Genomic DNA, 15,535 nt, shown 5'->3' on the forward strand with positions numbered 1-15,535 from the left:
TGCTTCACCCACAGTGTGTGAAGGAGAGTTACCACAGATCCTTCTTTCCTGCTGCTGCTGGCAATATATCCTGTGTGCAATAATGTGAATTCAACAGCTGTCTGTTTTTTGTTCATCATATCTTGCTTTTCTTTCTGATGCGTCTTACTATTACACTGTCCTCTGTTGTAACACTGCAAATTTCCCAGCTGGATTAATAAAGAAGTATCTTATTTTATCTGCTGATGTCTGCCAAAAATAAATAAAATAATGCAAAATAACAATAAATAAAAATGTTTAGTGCCTGAATGTTATCAGTAGCAAATTTAAAGCTGGGCTATCTAGCTAAAAAGTTTTCCATGGTCGTTGTAAATATCTAAATGTCTGATTAGCATCTGGCATGTGGTTTCAGGTATGTCTCAGGCTGCCACCCTGCGGCGATGTGTCCCATAAACCCGTGTACCTTAAATGGTTTTATTTTGAAGGTTGCGGCGGAAGTCACACTCTTAATCGCGTCCGGCTGACTTGACTGTGGCATGTCAGACTGAGCCAGTCGTCCAGGGGAGCGCCAGCCAGCAGGTTTTACTGTTGGAGAGGATATGAGAGGAAGTCAGATGTGGTAACCTGGTAGTTAACCGGCGAGCAGGCCGCTGTACAGCAGCATCCATCAGAGCGGGACAACCCGACTGGCCCGGTGGCTGCCGTCGCTTCCTAACTAGCTAGCTAGCTAGCTAACCTCAACCCGCTAACTTCACCAGTTTAGGGCGGTTTAAGGGACGAGTAGTGTGGGGAAAGAGGGGCCTCCTCCGGCTACTACGACTCGGTTTACAGCTGACCTGGAGAGCATAACACCCCGGTTTATTTTCCGTAGCAACATCCTGCTGAGATGGGTGAGTAGACAGCTAACTAACCAGCTCACTCTGAGCCGAGGTAGCTAACAAGAACTGGTTTTACCATATGGTTAAACCATAAACATTTTTTTTTCTTTTTAATGAAAGCGCTTGCAAGCAGCCACGTATGGTTGATGGCTGACGTTATGTATCACGCATTACTGCCACTACACCACTTTGTTAAGCTGTACAGTTTTCTGTTTTATTATTCTAACGTTAACGTTAGCCATATGAAAAGCTGACTGTAGCTAAACCGTGTGTGTGCGCGCGCGTGCGCTCGCGTGTCAGCTTCAGTGCTCGGGTGGGGTAGCTTCCCTGACTCTCTCCATCCACTCCCAGCTCTCGTGGTCGTGATTTTTTTTTCCTCTGAAAATATAGTGTATTCGCGTCGCCTTCGCTGTTCTCGGATGCAATTCAGCTGGGACTTGAAATGGCTCGAAGGTCCCGTCTGCTAAATGAATGTACATCCCCTGAAATGGCAGTGCTGTTGATGGTGTAGATGGCACTCCTCCATCTCCACAGCTGTTATGCAATAGGATCCAACAGCCCACTTTGTGTTGCTGTTTATACTGCACTGCTCTCTATAATGTTACTGTTTCTACTGGTTATTGATGGTGGACAGGCACTGGTTACTGAATGCTTGAGCACACACCTGTGACTGCTGTAGTAGTTTTATCTCTGAATAGAATTTAGTACAAATTGGCATGACAACATGCTGTAGATTCACTAAATACTCTCTCTCCATCTATCACATTTGAAAACCAGTGCCCAAAAGGCGGTGACATCCCCAAATGGCACAGAGAGCAGTATTTGTTTCATAGTTTTTTAAGTATTTCACATGATCTAATCCCAGGCCGGATCACTAATGTTATTGTTTGAGACAGCTATCATGGGGGATGGATGTGTGCAGTGCACAAGCAACTGACAGCAACAACCAGGTCACTGCATCAGTGTCTGCAATCCTTATGCAATCTATCATTACCTGGTCTGTGGGCACCATGCTTAAAATGACAGTTGAGAAAAATCCCACTCAAAGCATTTCACGTGATTAATATGTGTCGTATTTTCTTTTTACAATCAATAGGTTACACAAGAAAGTTGTGTTTCACCTTCCAGAGTAATTAGTGCACCTTCTGGACCAAACCTGAGCGGTCAGACCTGTTCAGGTTTCGCTGAGAATGTAGGCTGTGTGTAAAAATGCAGCCAGAAACGAATATGAATAAACCTAGTGAATAAGCTTCTCTCTATTCCTCACCTTATGTAGCCTAGTTGTTGTCCGTGATTGATATCAATGTATTGCATCAGACTGTAAATAAGTATGTATGGAGTATAGATCTAGTGGAGAGGCATTGCTCTTTACTGTAGATGTGGAGCATCTGCCTAATACCACAAAATGCAGCTTCATTAAGCATTTCTGAGAATGGCCCAGAGTCAAAACATTCATTAAGCATGTAGTCGCTACCTTATGATGTGATGAGGAAATACATGCTCTGTAATTTTTTTCTTTCACTGATTAAGAAGAATAACAGGAACAGTAATCTAATCATTTTGTCAGAGCGTGTGATGGATGTGCAGCACTTATGAATTATTGATTCGGGTTCTGCGGTAAACGTGACTTATAGTCCTCATAATGGAGGCGAGAGAAGAAGAAGAAGAAGAAGAAAGGAAAAACGCTGAAGCAGAGATATACAGTAGAAGACCTGGCCATGAGCTCAGTGAGATGAGGTGTTTCGTGTACACTTGGCTTGCCTTTTCCTCCATGTTATTGGCTGTTAACAAGATGTTAGCTTGGTAGCGCCATCATATAGTTTCCAAAATACAGGTGTAGGTAGCCAGTGCAGTGCAGGAAACATGTCAGCCATGCAGCAGACGAGGAAACTGAGTGTAATTCTGGACGAAAAAAAGATGATGGGCAACACCAATAATAGAGTCGGGATCAGAAAGTGGCTGATGGTGTGCCGCTCTCATCTTAGTGTCCATTGCTGATTGTTAGTGGTATGCCACTTCGATTAGCGGTATGCTGACAAATGTCACATGGAAAACTTCTATTGCATCGGCATGTACGTTTTATCGAGGTGTGCCGAGTAAACTCTCAGTCACATCGCTCTGTCACCCACATGGATCAGTGTTCTCTCACCCACACAGGTTATTCAATGGTTCAACTGATCAGAGATCAGATAAAAGCTACAACAGCATGTTGCTCCTTCTGTATGTATGTGTTGAAATTGCATTTGGGAAGTATAGCTAATGTCAGTTTAACCAGCTGCTGTTTTTGCATGGATCAGACATGTAGAGGCTTTTTTTGAGGTCGTGTAACTAACCCAGCTGCCCAGTATGTATGAAATGTAAATGTGCTCTAACATGCGTAATTGATTGGGTACTCTCCATTACTGTATCAGTTGGTATGAGTGGAGACAAGCAAAAATCTAAAAAATAACATAAAATCTCAATAAAATATGAGTTTCATGCTTAAAATTTCAATTCCATTTGAGAATGAAGAATTTTTTGTAAATATCCTTTTTGCCAGAGGCTTCAAGAAATGCCTCCCAGAAGTCACCAATTCAGACTGATCAGTGGGTGGGTAGCATGTGTCAAAATACACATTCCCAGCTGATTCCCAGTGATTTTACTGGCTTTGTCGACCACTCTGTCCAGGGTGTTTTTATATTTACAACTGAGATGCCCATACCAAGATGTTAAATTGTAGGTTTGCACACTTTCTATCAGCACTTTATAACAGTGTCCAGAATATTCTAATACCAGCCAATAAACCTCCTAAATACAGTAGGTGATGCTGCTGCACAAATGAATGTTAAAGATAACCACTGAGTGGTTAAACATGAATGGTATGGGTTAGTCAGCATAGCCAATCTGCATTATGTCAGTGGAACAACATGCTTTTTATGAGGCATGCTGTTACCAAAGCAGTGGCGTATGTCAGTGTGGAGTTGTATTTGGAACATGTCTGACAAAGTGTTTTCATATGCTGTATGCCAGTAGAACGGCAGCAGTGTACCAGTCAGCAGTGACACATACCACTAAGAACTGGCATCTGCCACTAAAATAAGAGTGACATACATTTAGCTGTTTTTTGTCTTGATGCTGCTGCATTCGCTTCCTTTCAGCTGCCTTCAATGGTTCTTTCAGCACATAGGATGTTGCAACTTGAGTGAGGAAATAGTATAGTAGCTGTCCACAGAGAGCCAATAAAAACAATTGGAGTTGTCATAGTTGCCATATTGACAATTCATTTTTTTTCCCAGTCTCAAGCAAAGCAGCAGCAAAGCATCTTTTCATTCATTATACACAATTCTGGCAGTTTCTTTATTTATGATGTGTTTGTTAAATTTGGCCAGCTTGTGCTGCATCCACAATGCCTGCAGGAAATGAAAGATTGCTTAGCAACGTCTTCATAGCCTGTTTGATGCGCTTTACCCCTCAAAACACGAACTCCTTGTGTTCATTCACCTGTATTGTTTAATGCAACACTCACTACATAGCATTGCATAACAAAACTTAGCTAGATATTTGGCTGGTTGCAGCATAATGTTCTGAACTTGGGGAAACTATTCACAAAGTCAGTTTAGCATTTGATTGTGTGGTCAGTTATGGTTGACTAATGTATGTGAGCTTTCCACCATAGGAACAGTAGTTACGTAACCCTCAAAACAGGCCACGACGTAACTGTGTGCGTGTATTCATGTGTGCATCATAGGTGCGCTCTGAACATTGACTTTTTGTGGTTCACTACTTCATGTACTGTACGGTCGCACAGCATGTATTGCCGGGGTTACGCTGCCACCTGGTGGAGGTAGTGCAGTACAGTGCAGTCAATCCAATATATACAATCTGCTATAACAAAATAAAAAAATTACCATTATCAGCTGTGCTTCGGCCGATGTGGCTTATAGACAATCAACAACTGTTACACTGCTCTCGCCAAAGCCACCAGACTCCATTCACAAACACAGTATTTATATCATCACCAAACACACTTCATTAAAAAGCGACAAAAACAAAACTCATAGCCCTTCTCGATTCGTCTTTCCACTGTTCCAGCAATCATCACCAACTCTGGTTTGGTTGAAATTAACTCTTAATTCACCGATAAGGGAAAGAGAGGGCGGACAGAGAAGCAGCAGGGGAAACATTTTCACATCTAACTCAGGAATTGTTTGACTTCGGCTATAAATTTAAGTTTAAAATATTCGTTGACAGCCCTATCTCACAAGCGAGGTTGTGTCATCTACTGTATAAGGTTTATCTGTGAGAGAGTTGAACTAGATGGCATGAGAAAATTTCAAGTTATCAACCAAAACCACAAACAAGCTGGCAAGGAAGAAACAAATGAAGAAATGAATGCAAATGAAAATAAGGGCGAGACAGACGAGGAACAGCAACTCTGTTCTGTTGCAGGTGCCGAGAGGCTCCAGAAAAGAGTCTTTTATAATGACTCCATTTATTAAGTGATGTTTGCCCACAGACCCTGGTCATGGCCAAAGACGTGAATCTGTTTCATTCTGGTAAAGAGCAAAGATCCTCTGGATTCTAGTTTTTAGTTGTCACGCAGCTTCCCATGTTTGTTGTGCAAGAGAACAAAAACACGTCACAGATTTATACTGTATAATCAGTAAGAATTAATAGAAATAATATTGTTTGTACGATGATATAGATTTACTCAGATTCCTACTGTGCATTTGAAATGTAATAGATGGATGTTATGTCCTGGTAATTTACTGTTCTGGGAAATGTTTGTCTGAAAACATTTCTAGTGAAGGTTTGGATGGCACCTTGTCTGCAACATTGATGCCCTCTGCCAGTCACATGCCTGTTTAAGTGATGAACTGCAATACTTGTGGTTGTTTTTAGAGATGTAACAGATGTGCTTGTGCTATGATTTTGTAACCTGTGCTGCAAAACTTTCAACCTCTGTAGCCCCAGTGCTATGTGCAAAAATAGTTGATGTACAGCGCTGCTGTGCGCCTGCAGCGGCTTCACAATGAATTTCTTTCAGCACCTGCAGGAATTACTCATCGTCATAATCATCTGGCACTTTGATTGGACTTGGGTGGATTTTTATGCAGATGTAGCATATGATGGTTAAGATGGTGTAGAAGCATGTTCCATGTTTGATGGTAGTATAAAATGCAATCGCTGCAAAACAACAACAGCATGTATGTCCTCACCGTCAGAAAAGTGGTAATTCACATTGTCCCAACAGTTTGCGGAGTGAAGGTGAAGAAGTCAGTGAGTTGAGAGTAAACCATTGAAATGTGACTTTATCGATACACCATGTATACGATACAGTAGTTTAAAGAAGTAATGTTTATTAATTGTGGCTTGTGGCAAATTACTATACATCAGTATCAAATACTGGAGATGCACTGACTTCAAATTTCTTGGCTGATACCGTTTTCTGTTTTTCTTAAATATCTTACCTGCTGATTCTGATTTTGGCCGAGAGTGGCAGGAGTAAAGACTCACACTGAGCTGAAATGAAAGGAGTGCACATAAATTAGATAGATCGCTTTCATTAAAATATTTAGCTTATGTCTGACACTGATTGGCCAGTCATGACTGATCAGGCTGAAAACCGAGCAAATCTGGTCATCGGCCAGTCAATCAGTGCATCTCTAGTCAATAAAGTCTTGAATGACTAACATCCCATAGAATATTTTTTTTGTCTGATGTGAGAAGATATTCCATCCTTTTGCCTAATCTTTTATCCACTTACTCTGTTGGCGGTGGCAGGTGGTTGGAACCTGTCCCAGCACCCATTGGACAGGTTTTTCATGACTCTGTCTCTCCCTCTGCCATTTTCAGAGCATCGCTATCATCTCCTTAAATTAAAAACCTTTCAACATCTGTTCATTAAATCTTTGTGTTTTCAGACAACCTAAGTGAAGCCCTGGAGAAGCTGAAGCTAGCGTCTACAGACAGCGCCACTGACAGCGTGGAGAGTTGCTTGGACTGCCTGCTGAAAGCACTCACCAACAACAGTGAGTAGAGTGATTTACACCTCATGTGTTGTGAGTCCATTACCTTTTTTGGCCAGTGTGACAGTCTGTCAGACAGTGGAGTAATCTCGAATGAGCAAATCTCCCCTTGCTGACTGTGTAGCAGATCTGTTCATAACTGGAGTCATTACTTTTTCAAAACCTGTGTGATTACATTGGTTCAATCTAATAGCCATTTATTGTTTAGAAAAAAATATGGTGAAATCTGAAATAGTGGCTCTAGATTGCTCTGTGAGACAGGCACAAGTTCTGACAGCATGGCTGAAAGCAGCGGCAACACTGTGGCCGAAGCTTTCAAATGTCTAGTGTCATATCTTGCATATATTAATTTATATTTACATAGCACCACTGCGGTTCAGGCATTCTTTGCACATCTGACATGTCCAAGATTGACATTGTCTGAAACAGATTGTAACAAAGATTTTATGAGACCCATCTTGCACAATGTGCCGTGCATTAAACCTACAAGGTCACTGTTATTGGGTAGTGTATGGATTTAACTCTACAATGCCATCTGCCTCTTTTCAAATGATGTCCCTTCTTACCGATCTGTGCTCTTTGTGAGTGTGAGTCAGTCAAGCTGAACGTTTATGTTGAATTGCAACATGACATTGATGACATATCGGCTAATATTAGTTTATTTCTGTTATTTCTGCTATATTGATTTTGCCATATATGTTTTTGAGAAGCAGTGTCTCCATTGTATTGTTTGTCTATCAAAAAACACTGACAAGTTTATTTTTACACTGTAATATGCACTAACTCTGTACATATATTTGTCACAATTCTCAAGAACACACACACATATATGCACACACACACACAGACTTTTAAAGGATCCTTATTTAAAATATTTGATTCTGTGTTGAAAAAAAGACAAAGAAAAATGTTTTGCTGATACATTGTTATCACATTTTATTTAAATTCTCAGTATTGGTTTCAAAAATACAGCCTTGGTCAGTCTACACAGGATATATGTGTGAATGTAATAGTAAGTTGTGCATAAAGTATAAATGAAGTATCCGTTTAATACATAATTTAACACTTAAAATAGGTATGATGGCGTATGTGAAAAATGTATACTTAATAATGTTAGTCAGCCCTGAGCAGTCAAACTTCCTCAGAGTAGTGTCCCACACTGTTATATTTGTTTTTACTAGCATCAAGCCTCAGTTAGACAATGATAAGGCTACAGCACTGTATTTCTGAAATCATGCATTAATGTGATTTAAAATTCATACTCCTTTTCTCCCGCAGACACTGAGGCCAGTGTGAAGATCCAGGAGATGGGTGTTCTTCCCTTACTCCCCACCTTGTTAAACCCCCAGTCTTCCTGCACCCCTAAAGTAGCCAACATCATAGCTGAGATGGCCAAAAATGGTGAGGTTCGGTTTCCAAGCCCATCCACCCAGGAACATCCTGACTTTCTGTTCCTCCATTCGTCAGTATTACATTTTTACACTTTCTCTTGTACTCATCCTTTTCGTTTCGTGTTGTTTTTGTGAATATTTCATGTGGTGGGACAGTGGAGCAACCTTGTTAGTAGGACTTTTCTATGAATTTAAATATTTGAAGAATCCAACAGTAATATGTTTGATTGACAGGCCCTTTCAGACCAGGGTTAGTTTTAACAGCCCTCCTTGGTATTCCAGAGCTAAGCTGTCACTGACTGTGAGGTTATTGTGTAAGAACACCTTGCATAACTGCAGTGTCAGAGAGCTTCCATTATCCATAATGCCTTTGTGTGAGCACAGGAGAAGCTTTTAGAGTCGAAAAAAACAGACTTGAATAGAACTTGGGGCTGAAGAACAGGTTAGGATAATGAATGGGTTTTTAGCAGCTTGCAAGACTGCAGCTAATGATCACTCCCCAGCAGTTTGCCAAGCTTGGCAGCAACCCGCTGGCATTTATCTGTCACTGCTTCCGGAAAATTCTGCATGCAGCCAAGTGACTGCTGGGCTAAAGACAACTCTCTTTCTGTCTGACAGTTTGAACTGACATCATTGTTTAAAGCTCCACCAGGCAAGATTTAGTGGAAAAACATATTTGACTAATAAGCATAACTAGCACCGCTCCAGAGAACACTGTCTCATTCCCACTTAAATTCAGATGATCCAACATGATTGTCCAAATGAAAGTCTGATTATGGTGCGGCCACTGGTGAGACATCCTCTCCAAACACAGAGCATGGTGACTCTGAGCAAGTGGGGACTGTAAACTGTAATCCCCTCTGTTTTTGTCTGTCTTATGCCTTTTGTAACCTTTGTTATAAAGCATCAGTGAATAGCTTGGTGGGTAACCATCAGGATGCTTGTGTTTTGTGAAAACAAAGTAAACCATATTGACCACTGTCACCCCATTAACCAGCAGTAGCAGATGTATTCATTTGATTGTGTGGATGTGGCTGAGCTTGGACCTTTACAGAGACTAAACCCACATATTGTTATTTTCCACCAGTGGCCAGTTAGTCTGTATCAGCGTTATGGACTCAGGTCAGACTTGAGACAGTTCTGGTGCCTTTAGTCTTGACAAAAGCTTGACTTGACTCACTGGTGACTCACGGCTGGCCTTGTTGGCCTTTAACATGGAATGATTTAATATTCTCCCCAAGTCGAGATATTAAAGTCTTTTTATGAAAAGTGTGCAGGGGGTCGACTTTTAATTTTCAACTACATAGAATAATTCACATTGCGTGAGCAGGAGGGAACGGTGCATTTGACAGTGCAGACCAGCAACCAGACAACTGATCACACCTCAGATTATAACATCAGATGTAAACACTACGAATTCAACAGAAAAAAACCCGACTGCAACATGGAAAGCATTCACTAAGGGAGTTCAAGTGATTGTAGCCACTTGGATTCTTGTGGGGAACTGCTTCATGCAGCTTGAACAAGAAGTGGAGGATCTAAGAAGCCAAGACAAGCTTGCACCTGAAAGAGGTGTTGCTTTGTCACATGGACAATACTTTACTTTGCTATTGATGCCACAGACCAGTCCCCACAACAGACTAAAACATCACAAACCTCTTTTACCACCCACACAAAAATGATGTCAAACATGCCCAATCAAAACACAAAGGTTCTTAAGAAATAATCAAATATGAGGCAGTACCTTTTATTTGTCGAGTTTATTATTCAAATTGTAATAAATAGGTTATCTCATGTTGTCATTGTATACAAACACAGCTCTAGAGTGTAGGTTAAACCTGTTATTGCAATGTCAGATTTTCTCCATATACATTTTCCACAAGCAAGTTAACCTTCAGTTTTATGCTGATCACTTATCCAACATACTTCTTTCTCTCAGAGTTCATGCGGAGTCCCTGTGTTGAAGCCGGCCTCATCCCTCCTCTAATTCAGCTGTTAAACTCCACCGACCAGGAGGTTTTACTGCAGACTGGCCGAGCTCTTGGCAACATCTGTTATGACAGCCGTAAGTAGGAGTTTGCTTTGCTTTGGGAACACTGAATCCCGCATGAGCCTTGTCATCACCGTCACAGAGCTAATAGAAAATAACTAATAAAAATGATGCTGCTTTTGGGCTACAGTAGGCAGAGCTTTGATGTTTACCCATGTGTTTCAGCTACACAAACCTTTAACAGGGTTATAGGATTGCATGCAGGAAAATATGCCATTCACATAGAGGGTGTTAGCAACACCAATCAGTCAATTTCCTCAGACATCAAGGCTTATTGTTTGTTTGCCACCACATTACTTCCCGTATTACTAGGGCTGGGTATCGTTTTCAGTAGCTTGACTTCAACATCAATTCACAAGCAATACTTTTTTGATGGCAGTTGACAGTTAAAAAACAACAACAGCAGTGAACCATGTCGGGTGTAATGTGTTGTTTTTCCTGCTTGCCCCCACAATGTGTAATGTCAGATCTTGGTAGGATTATTCTGTATGCTCACTGGCTCACTAACGCTGATGAGATTTCAATGGCACCGAATGACAAGGCATTTTTTCATACTCAATATTATTGTAGCAGTTCGGTCGGTGCCATACTAGTATCGTAGTGCAGCACCCAGCCCTATGTATTATTTTAGTCTGTATGAAAATATACATAGGGACCATACAATAGTACAAATCAAAACCACTTAGACACAAATCCATACTGACAATGACAATACATCATCCAATACATGTTGCTACAACACACCTACAGGCATGAACTTAACAAATTAATTATCAAATGACGTATTAATGCTATGTTCAAGGTGCTTCACACACCAGCAAGACTGTAGCATTTCAGTATGTTTACTTTAAAACTTACGTCCTATAACTGCTAATAGTGTAGACAGGCACATTACAGATCAAATATTTCTAACAGTGCAAATGTGTGACACATAATGAGTTCCTGCTCTAAACCTTCATGTACACGCACATTTGCATGTATAATTGCACATTGCTGATGGAAAACCTATATTTCTATATTTTTAATGCACATGTAGTTAACAAATAAATTTGGTTATTCAGTGTTTGAAGTTGAAATACAGGATTGAAGGATTTAAAATGTAGATATAAAATGTAGTCTTTATTTTGTTTGCAAATGTTTCACGTGGCACCTTTGAGATTTCTGCTCTAAGACAATCATCAGTGAATGTACCAGTGGAGTATTTGAGTACTGACCTCAGGGAAGAGTAGCAGAGTTTAAGCCTGATTTTGCAGCCGGCTTTAGAGGCTTTAATCACAGCTGTCAGTTCTGGTACATAGTTTCTCCTCTTGTTGAAGAGCTGGGCATCTGTGGAATCTGGTGGGATGTGACATTTGTTTGAGTGGAGGGGGGTCTTGGTAAGCTGTCATGGTTTTATGATCAACGCACCAGGAGAGTGTGGAGAAGCAGCTGCCAGCCACCTTAAAGAAACACACTGTAATATGGAAGACGTTGCCTCAGTTGCTTTAGAGAAGTTGATATAAAAGGATCTTCTGAAACTGGTTCAACTGTACTGCTAATGTCTGCAGACAATATACAGTACACTCACATCTTTATTAATGAGGGTAAAAGTAATAAGGGTATAATCAGACGGCCGAGCCACCTCAACTGACCCCCTCAATGTGAATGAGCAGCACTTCTACTCCAAGCTCCGTCCAGACGTCCAAGCTCCTCTCCTCTTCTTGTCCCTAAAGGTTTAAGTTTCCCTAAAACAAACTTGGTTGTGTGTCATTCAGAGACATGTAAAGTCTGCCTGCCTGTTCTGAATGACCACACTCCAAGACCAGGCGAAAAGCCTGCCATCATAGCCTCCTCCTAACTGCATCCCACTACCTCCTTGATCTCCCTCAACAAATTATTTTACATGTCTTTATAGTCTTGACGCGATTGATTATGCAAATGGGAATAACGGCTCACACTTTTGGACATTGTCTCTGTGATGGTGGTGTTGCAGTCAACAGTAGACACTACAAAGGATGGATGTAGTGGTATGATTGTCTGGTTGTCTGCTAAATGAAGTTGGAAAAATTGTTTGGCACGACACCATGGCCATGGGTGAGGCGAATCAAGAGCCTCAGCTTCACTCTCAGTTCACTTTTCACCATGGTTTTTCAACACCAGTGCCATACCTGCATTACTGCCATTGGTGCACTGATCCAACTATCGATCTCATGCTCCATCTTACCCACATTCATGGACAGGATCCCAAGATACTTGAACTGCTTCACTTGGGGGTACCAACTCGTTCCTAGCCGAAGTCAGAAATCCACTGTTTTTTGGCAGATTACAATGTCCTCAGACAGGGGGGTGCTGACCTTCATCCCAGCTGTTTCACACTAAGACTGTCCCAGACAATACACCCTGGAGTTCACAGGTTGATAAAGCCAGCAACACTGAACAAAGGAGATATCCACAACCTAGTTCAACCTAGTTCAACCTAGTTCTAGTTCAACAAACACCAGACTGCTTGACTTGCGTGAGAGAAAGCGAACCTAAGTCTTGCTTAGGTTATAAACGGACTGGATGGTATTACCAGCCGTGACACCCCCCATTCCCACAGAAGCCCTCATAAACCACCCTGAGGGCCACAGCCACAACCCTTCATAGTCCATACAGTACATGTAGACAGGATGAACAAACTCCTTTGTCTTCTCTGGTTTCCTTGCAAGAGTGAAAAGGTGGTCCACACCTCCATGACCACGAAGAAATCTGCATTGCTCTCCTGATTGTGAGGTTCACCAGCATCCTGACATAGACTGACACAGAAGAGTGTTATCAACTCTACCCAAGGTTTTATGACAGTAAGACTTCGCTAATGCAAGTGACTGGTTGAATAATCCAATAGGAGTGCTCTTTTAAACCACTTGTAAAAGAAAGACCAACCATCAGGAAATGCCCTCCAAATCATAGAACCAAAAATTAATAAGGAAAACTATATTTTTAGAAGTATGGTGGTTACCAATTACTTTGATGTGCAGAAGAAGCTAATTCTAATTCCTGGCAACACAAAACTTGAAGGAACAATGACCAATGTTGGTATTAAACCTTTCCAAGCACAAGACGGCAACACTAGGGAACTTGAGTTCGTACTGTAGGAAGGTGGTTTTTGACATTAATGCCCAAACGTTTTTTGTGAACAATGCAAATGATATTTGAGTGATACAAAATATGATAGCAATGAATCAGCTGTTCATTTGCATTCAGCTGTGAAAGTTATGGAATGGTATGGAATTGATAACATGAGTATTATGATAAGGTATGAAAGGGGCATCCTTTAAAGGGAGGCTCACCACTTGGTCAAAAACTGCATGAGCAAATAGTGCAACAGTTTAAGAACAATGTTTCTCAGAGCACAGTTGGAAGGAATTTAGGGATTTCATAATCTACAGTCCATAATATCATCAAAAGATTTATAAAATCTCCTCATGAAACTGCCATTAGGTCATCTTCAACACCACACAAACGCAAGAACAGATTCTTAGTGCATAGCTGTTTGTCACAGCAAGGAGACAAGCCTTGTTTCAAAAAAAGGATGAAAGCAGCAAGACAGAAGCCTTTTACACCTTTTAGTATGAACTCAGTTCGCTTGGATCCTTGACTGAGGCGATACCAAAAAACACCAGGCACCAGATCCACTGTCCACCACTATCCACAGAGTCGAGCTGAGCCATAGCATGCGGTTGAAATGAGGCATTATACTGTATGCAATGCACATCAACAACAGGTATTTGTGCAGATATAATATTGGTTAATGCTACTTATCATTGGTAGGTGCTATTTTAAACAGTTTTGCTACAGATCCTTGCAGGCAGCTCTCATCAAGGCTAATAGTGTGTAATACCAGTGTAATAGTTAAGAATTAGTCATAGCTAAATTCTAACAATTTAAAGTTAGCACATCCGAGCACCAGCCACTCTACTCAAGTTCCTGCTCGGACTGTCACCTCAATATCTGTTTATTCTTAGTTTACAATGAAGTGCTATCATTACTATCAGATGAAACACATTTCTGAGTCAGCATCAATAGCAGCTTCACGTGAACAGAACCGAAACAGGAAATACTGTATTATGCTATTATGCACATGGTATTGCCATGCTGGTGAGAGTTCAGGTGTGGCATGCTGCCATTACTGGATGAAAGAAGCAGACGCACTGATACTGAGAAGACTGACTCATGTAACGCTTCCTTTGGCAGCTACCCCACCAGACAAAGCCCTCCCAGAGAGAAAGTCTTTACTAATGTGCATTCATTGTTTCTCAAAGGTAAACTGTACTGGCCTTCAAAGGAGTATGATTATGATTAGTAATGGACACAGCTTACTCAGGCTCGATTATGCTAAACATGTCCATTGTCAATGGTCTGCTTAGTCAAGCGTTTCTTTTTTTTTTAAGATTGCAGTTCTTTGATTTTGCTCTTGTTGATTGTGTTGATTTTCAGTTCCTGGCTGCAACAAAATCAATGTATTTCATCGACTGTGCAGGGAGAACCTTAGCTTTATCCTGTTGCCACACATACTCTGGAAAGAAATTATGTAAGAAAAGAGATAAATTATAGCCACTAACGTCAACTGTGACAGTGAAGAAATCCAACTTTAGGTTTTTGTATGGATTTGAATGATAAAAAAGGCCTTTATGAGCCATCCCTATTCATCTCACACAGGACCAAAACTTGGATTTGCCTTGTGTCATATAGTTGTAGTCATAATTATTTGCTTTACACTGAGTATTCTGACTGTTTTTATAACCTTAGTTTGCATTGATTTTTATGTTTTGTACTGCTTGTTAACATTTCTTTCACATGTATTTTTCAGGTTGTGGTTATTTTTCTTTTCTTTACTTTTCTTTCTTTGCTTTGTGGTTGATTTGTGTCCTGGCCTCTTTGTTTTGCAGATGAGGGCAGGAGTGCAGTTGACCTGGCAGGAGGGGCTCAGATAGTAGCTGAACACATTAAATCCCTCTCCCAAAATACTGAGCCGGAAAATGAGAAGCTCTTGACTGTCTTTTGTGGCATGCTGATGAACTATAGCAATGATAATGGTAATGACCATCTTACCCCAAGAACAACTGTTAACTAATTGCAACTAATCAGCGGATGTTCTCTTTCTTATACACAGATGATGTCACATCATTTTTCTGTCATAAGACAGTAGGGTTGAACTGAACAGATGATTCTGTGCTTCTCTTTCTTGGACTGACCTTTCTCCTGATCCTT

General features: G+C 40.9%; 1 protein-coding gene across 2 annotated transcripts in view; it reads left to right on the forward strand.

Moving 5' to 3' along the window:
• Nucleotides 1–523: 523 nt before the first annotated feature.
• rap1gds1 (RAP1, GTP-GDP dissociation stimulator 1) overlaps nucleotides 524–15,535 on the forward strand; it is a 32,121-nt gene continuing 17,109 nt past the window's right edge. The window contains exons 1-5 of one of the 2 annotated variants that reach the window (XM_041964692.1): nucleotides 524–869; nucleotides 6,761–6,868; nucleotides 8,144–8,266; nucleotides 10,196–10,321; nucleotides 15,214–15,360. In XM_041964692.1, coding sequence (XP_041820626.1) covers nucleotides 866–869; nucleotides 6,761–6,868; nucleotides 8,144–8,266; nucleotides 10,196–10,321; nucleotides 15,214–15,360 — 508 coding nt within the window. In that variant the 5' untranslated portion in view covers nucleotides 524–865. The remainder of the gene's footprint in view (nucleotides 870–6,760; nucleotides 6,869–8,143; nucleotides 8,267–10,195; nucleotides 10,322–15,213; nucleotides 15,361–15,535) is intronic. The other variant, XM_041964693.1, reaches the window with a different exon arrangement.

The sequence above is a fragment of the Chelmon rostratus genome, chromosome 23, assembly GCF_017976325.1.
Source record: "Chelmon rostratus isolate fCheRos1 chromosome 23, fCheRos1.pri, whole genome shotgun sequence".
Classification (NCBI taxonomy): Eukaryota; Metazoa; Chordata; class Actinopteri; order Chaetodontiformes; family Chaetodontidae; genus Chelmon; species Chelmon rostratus.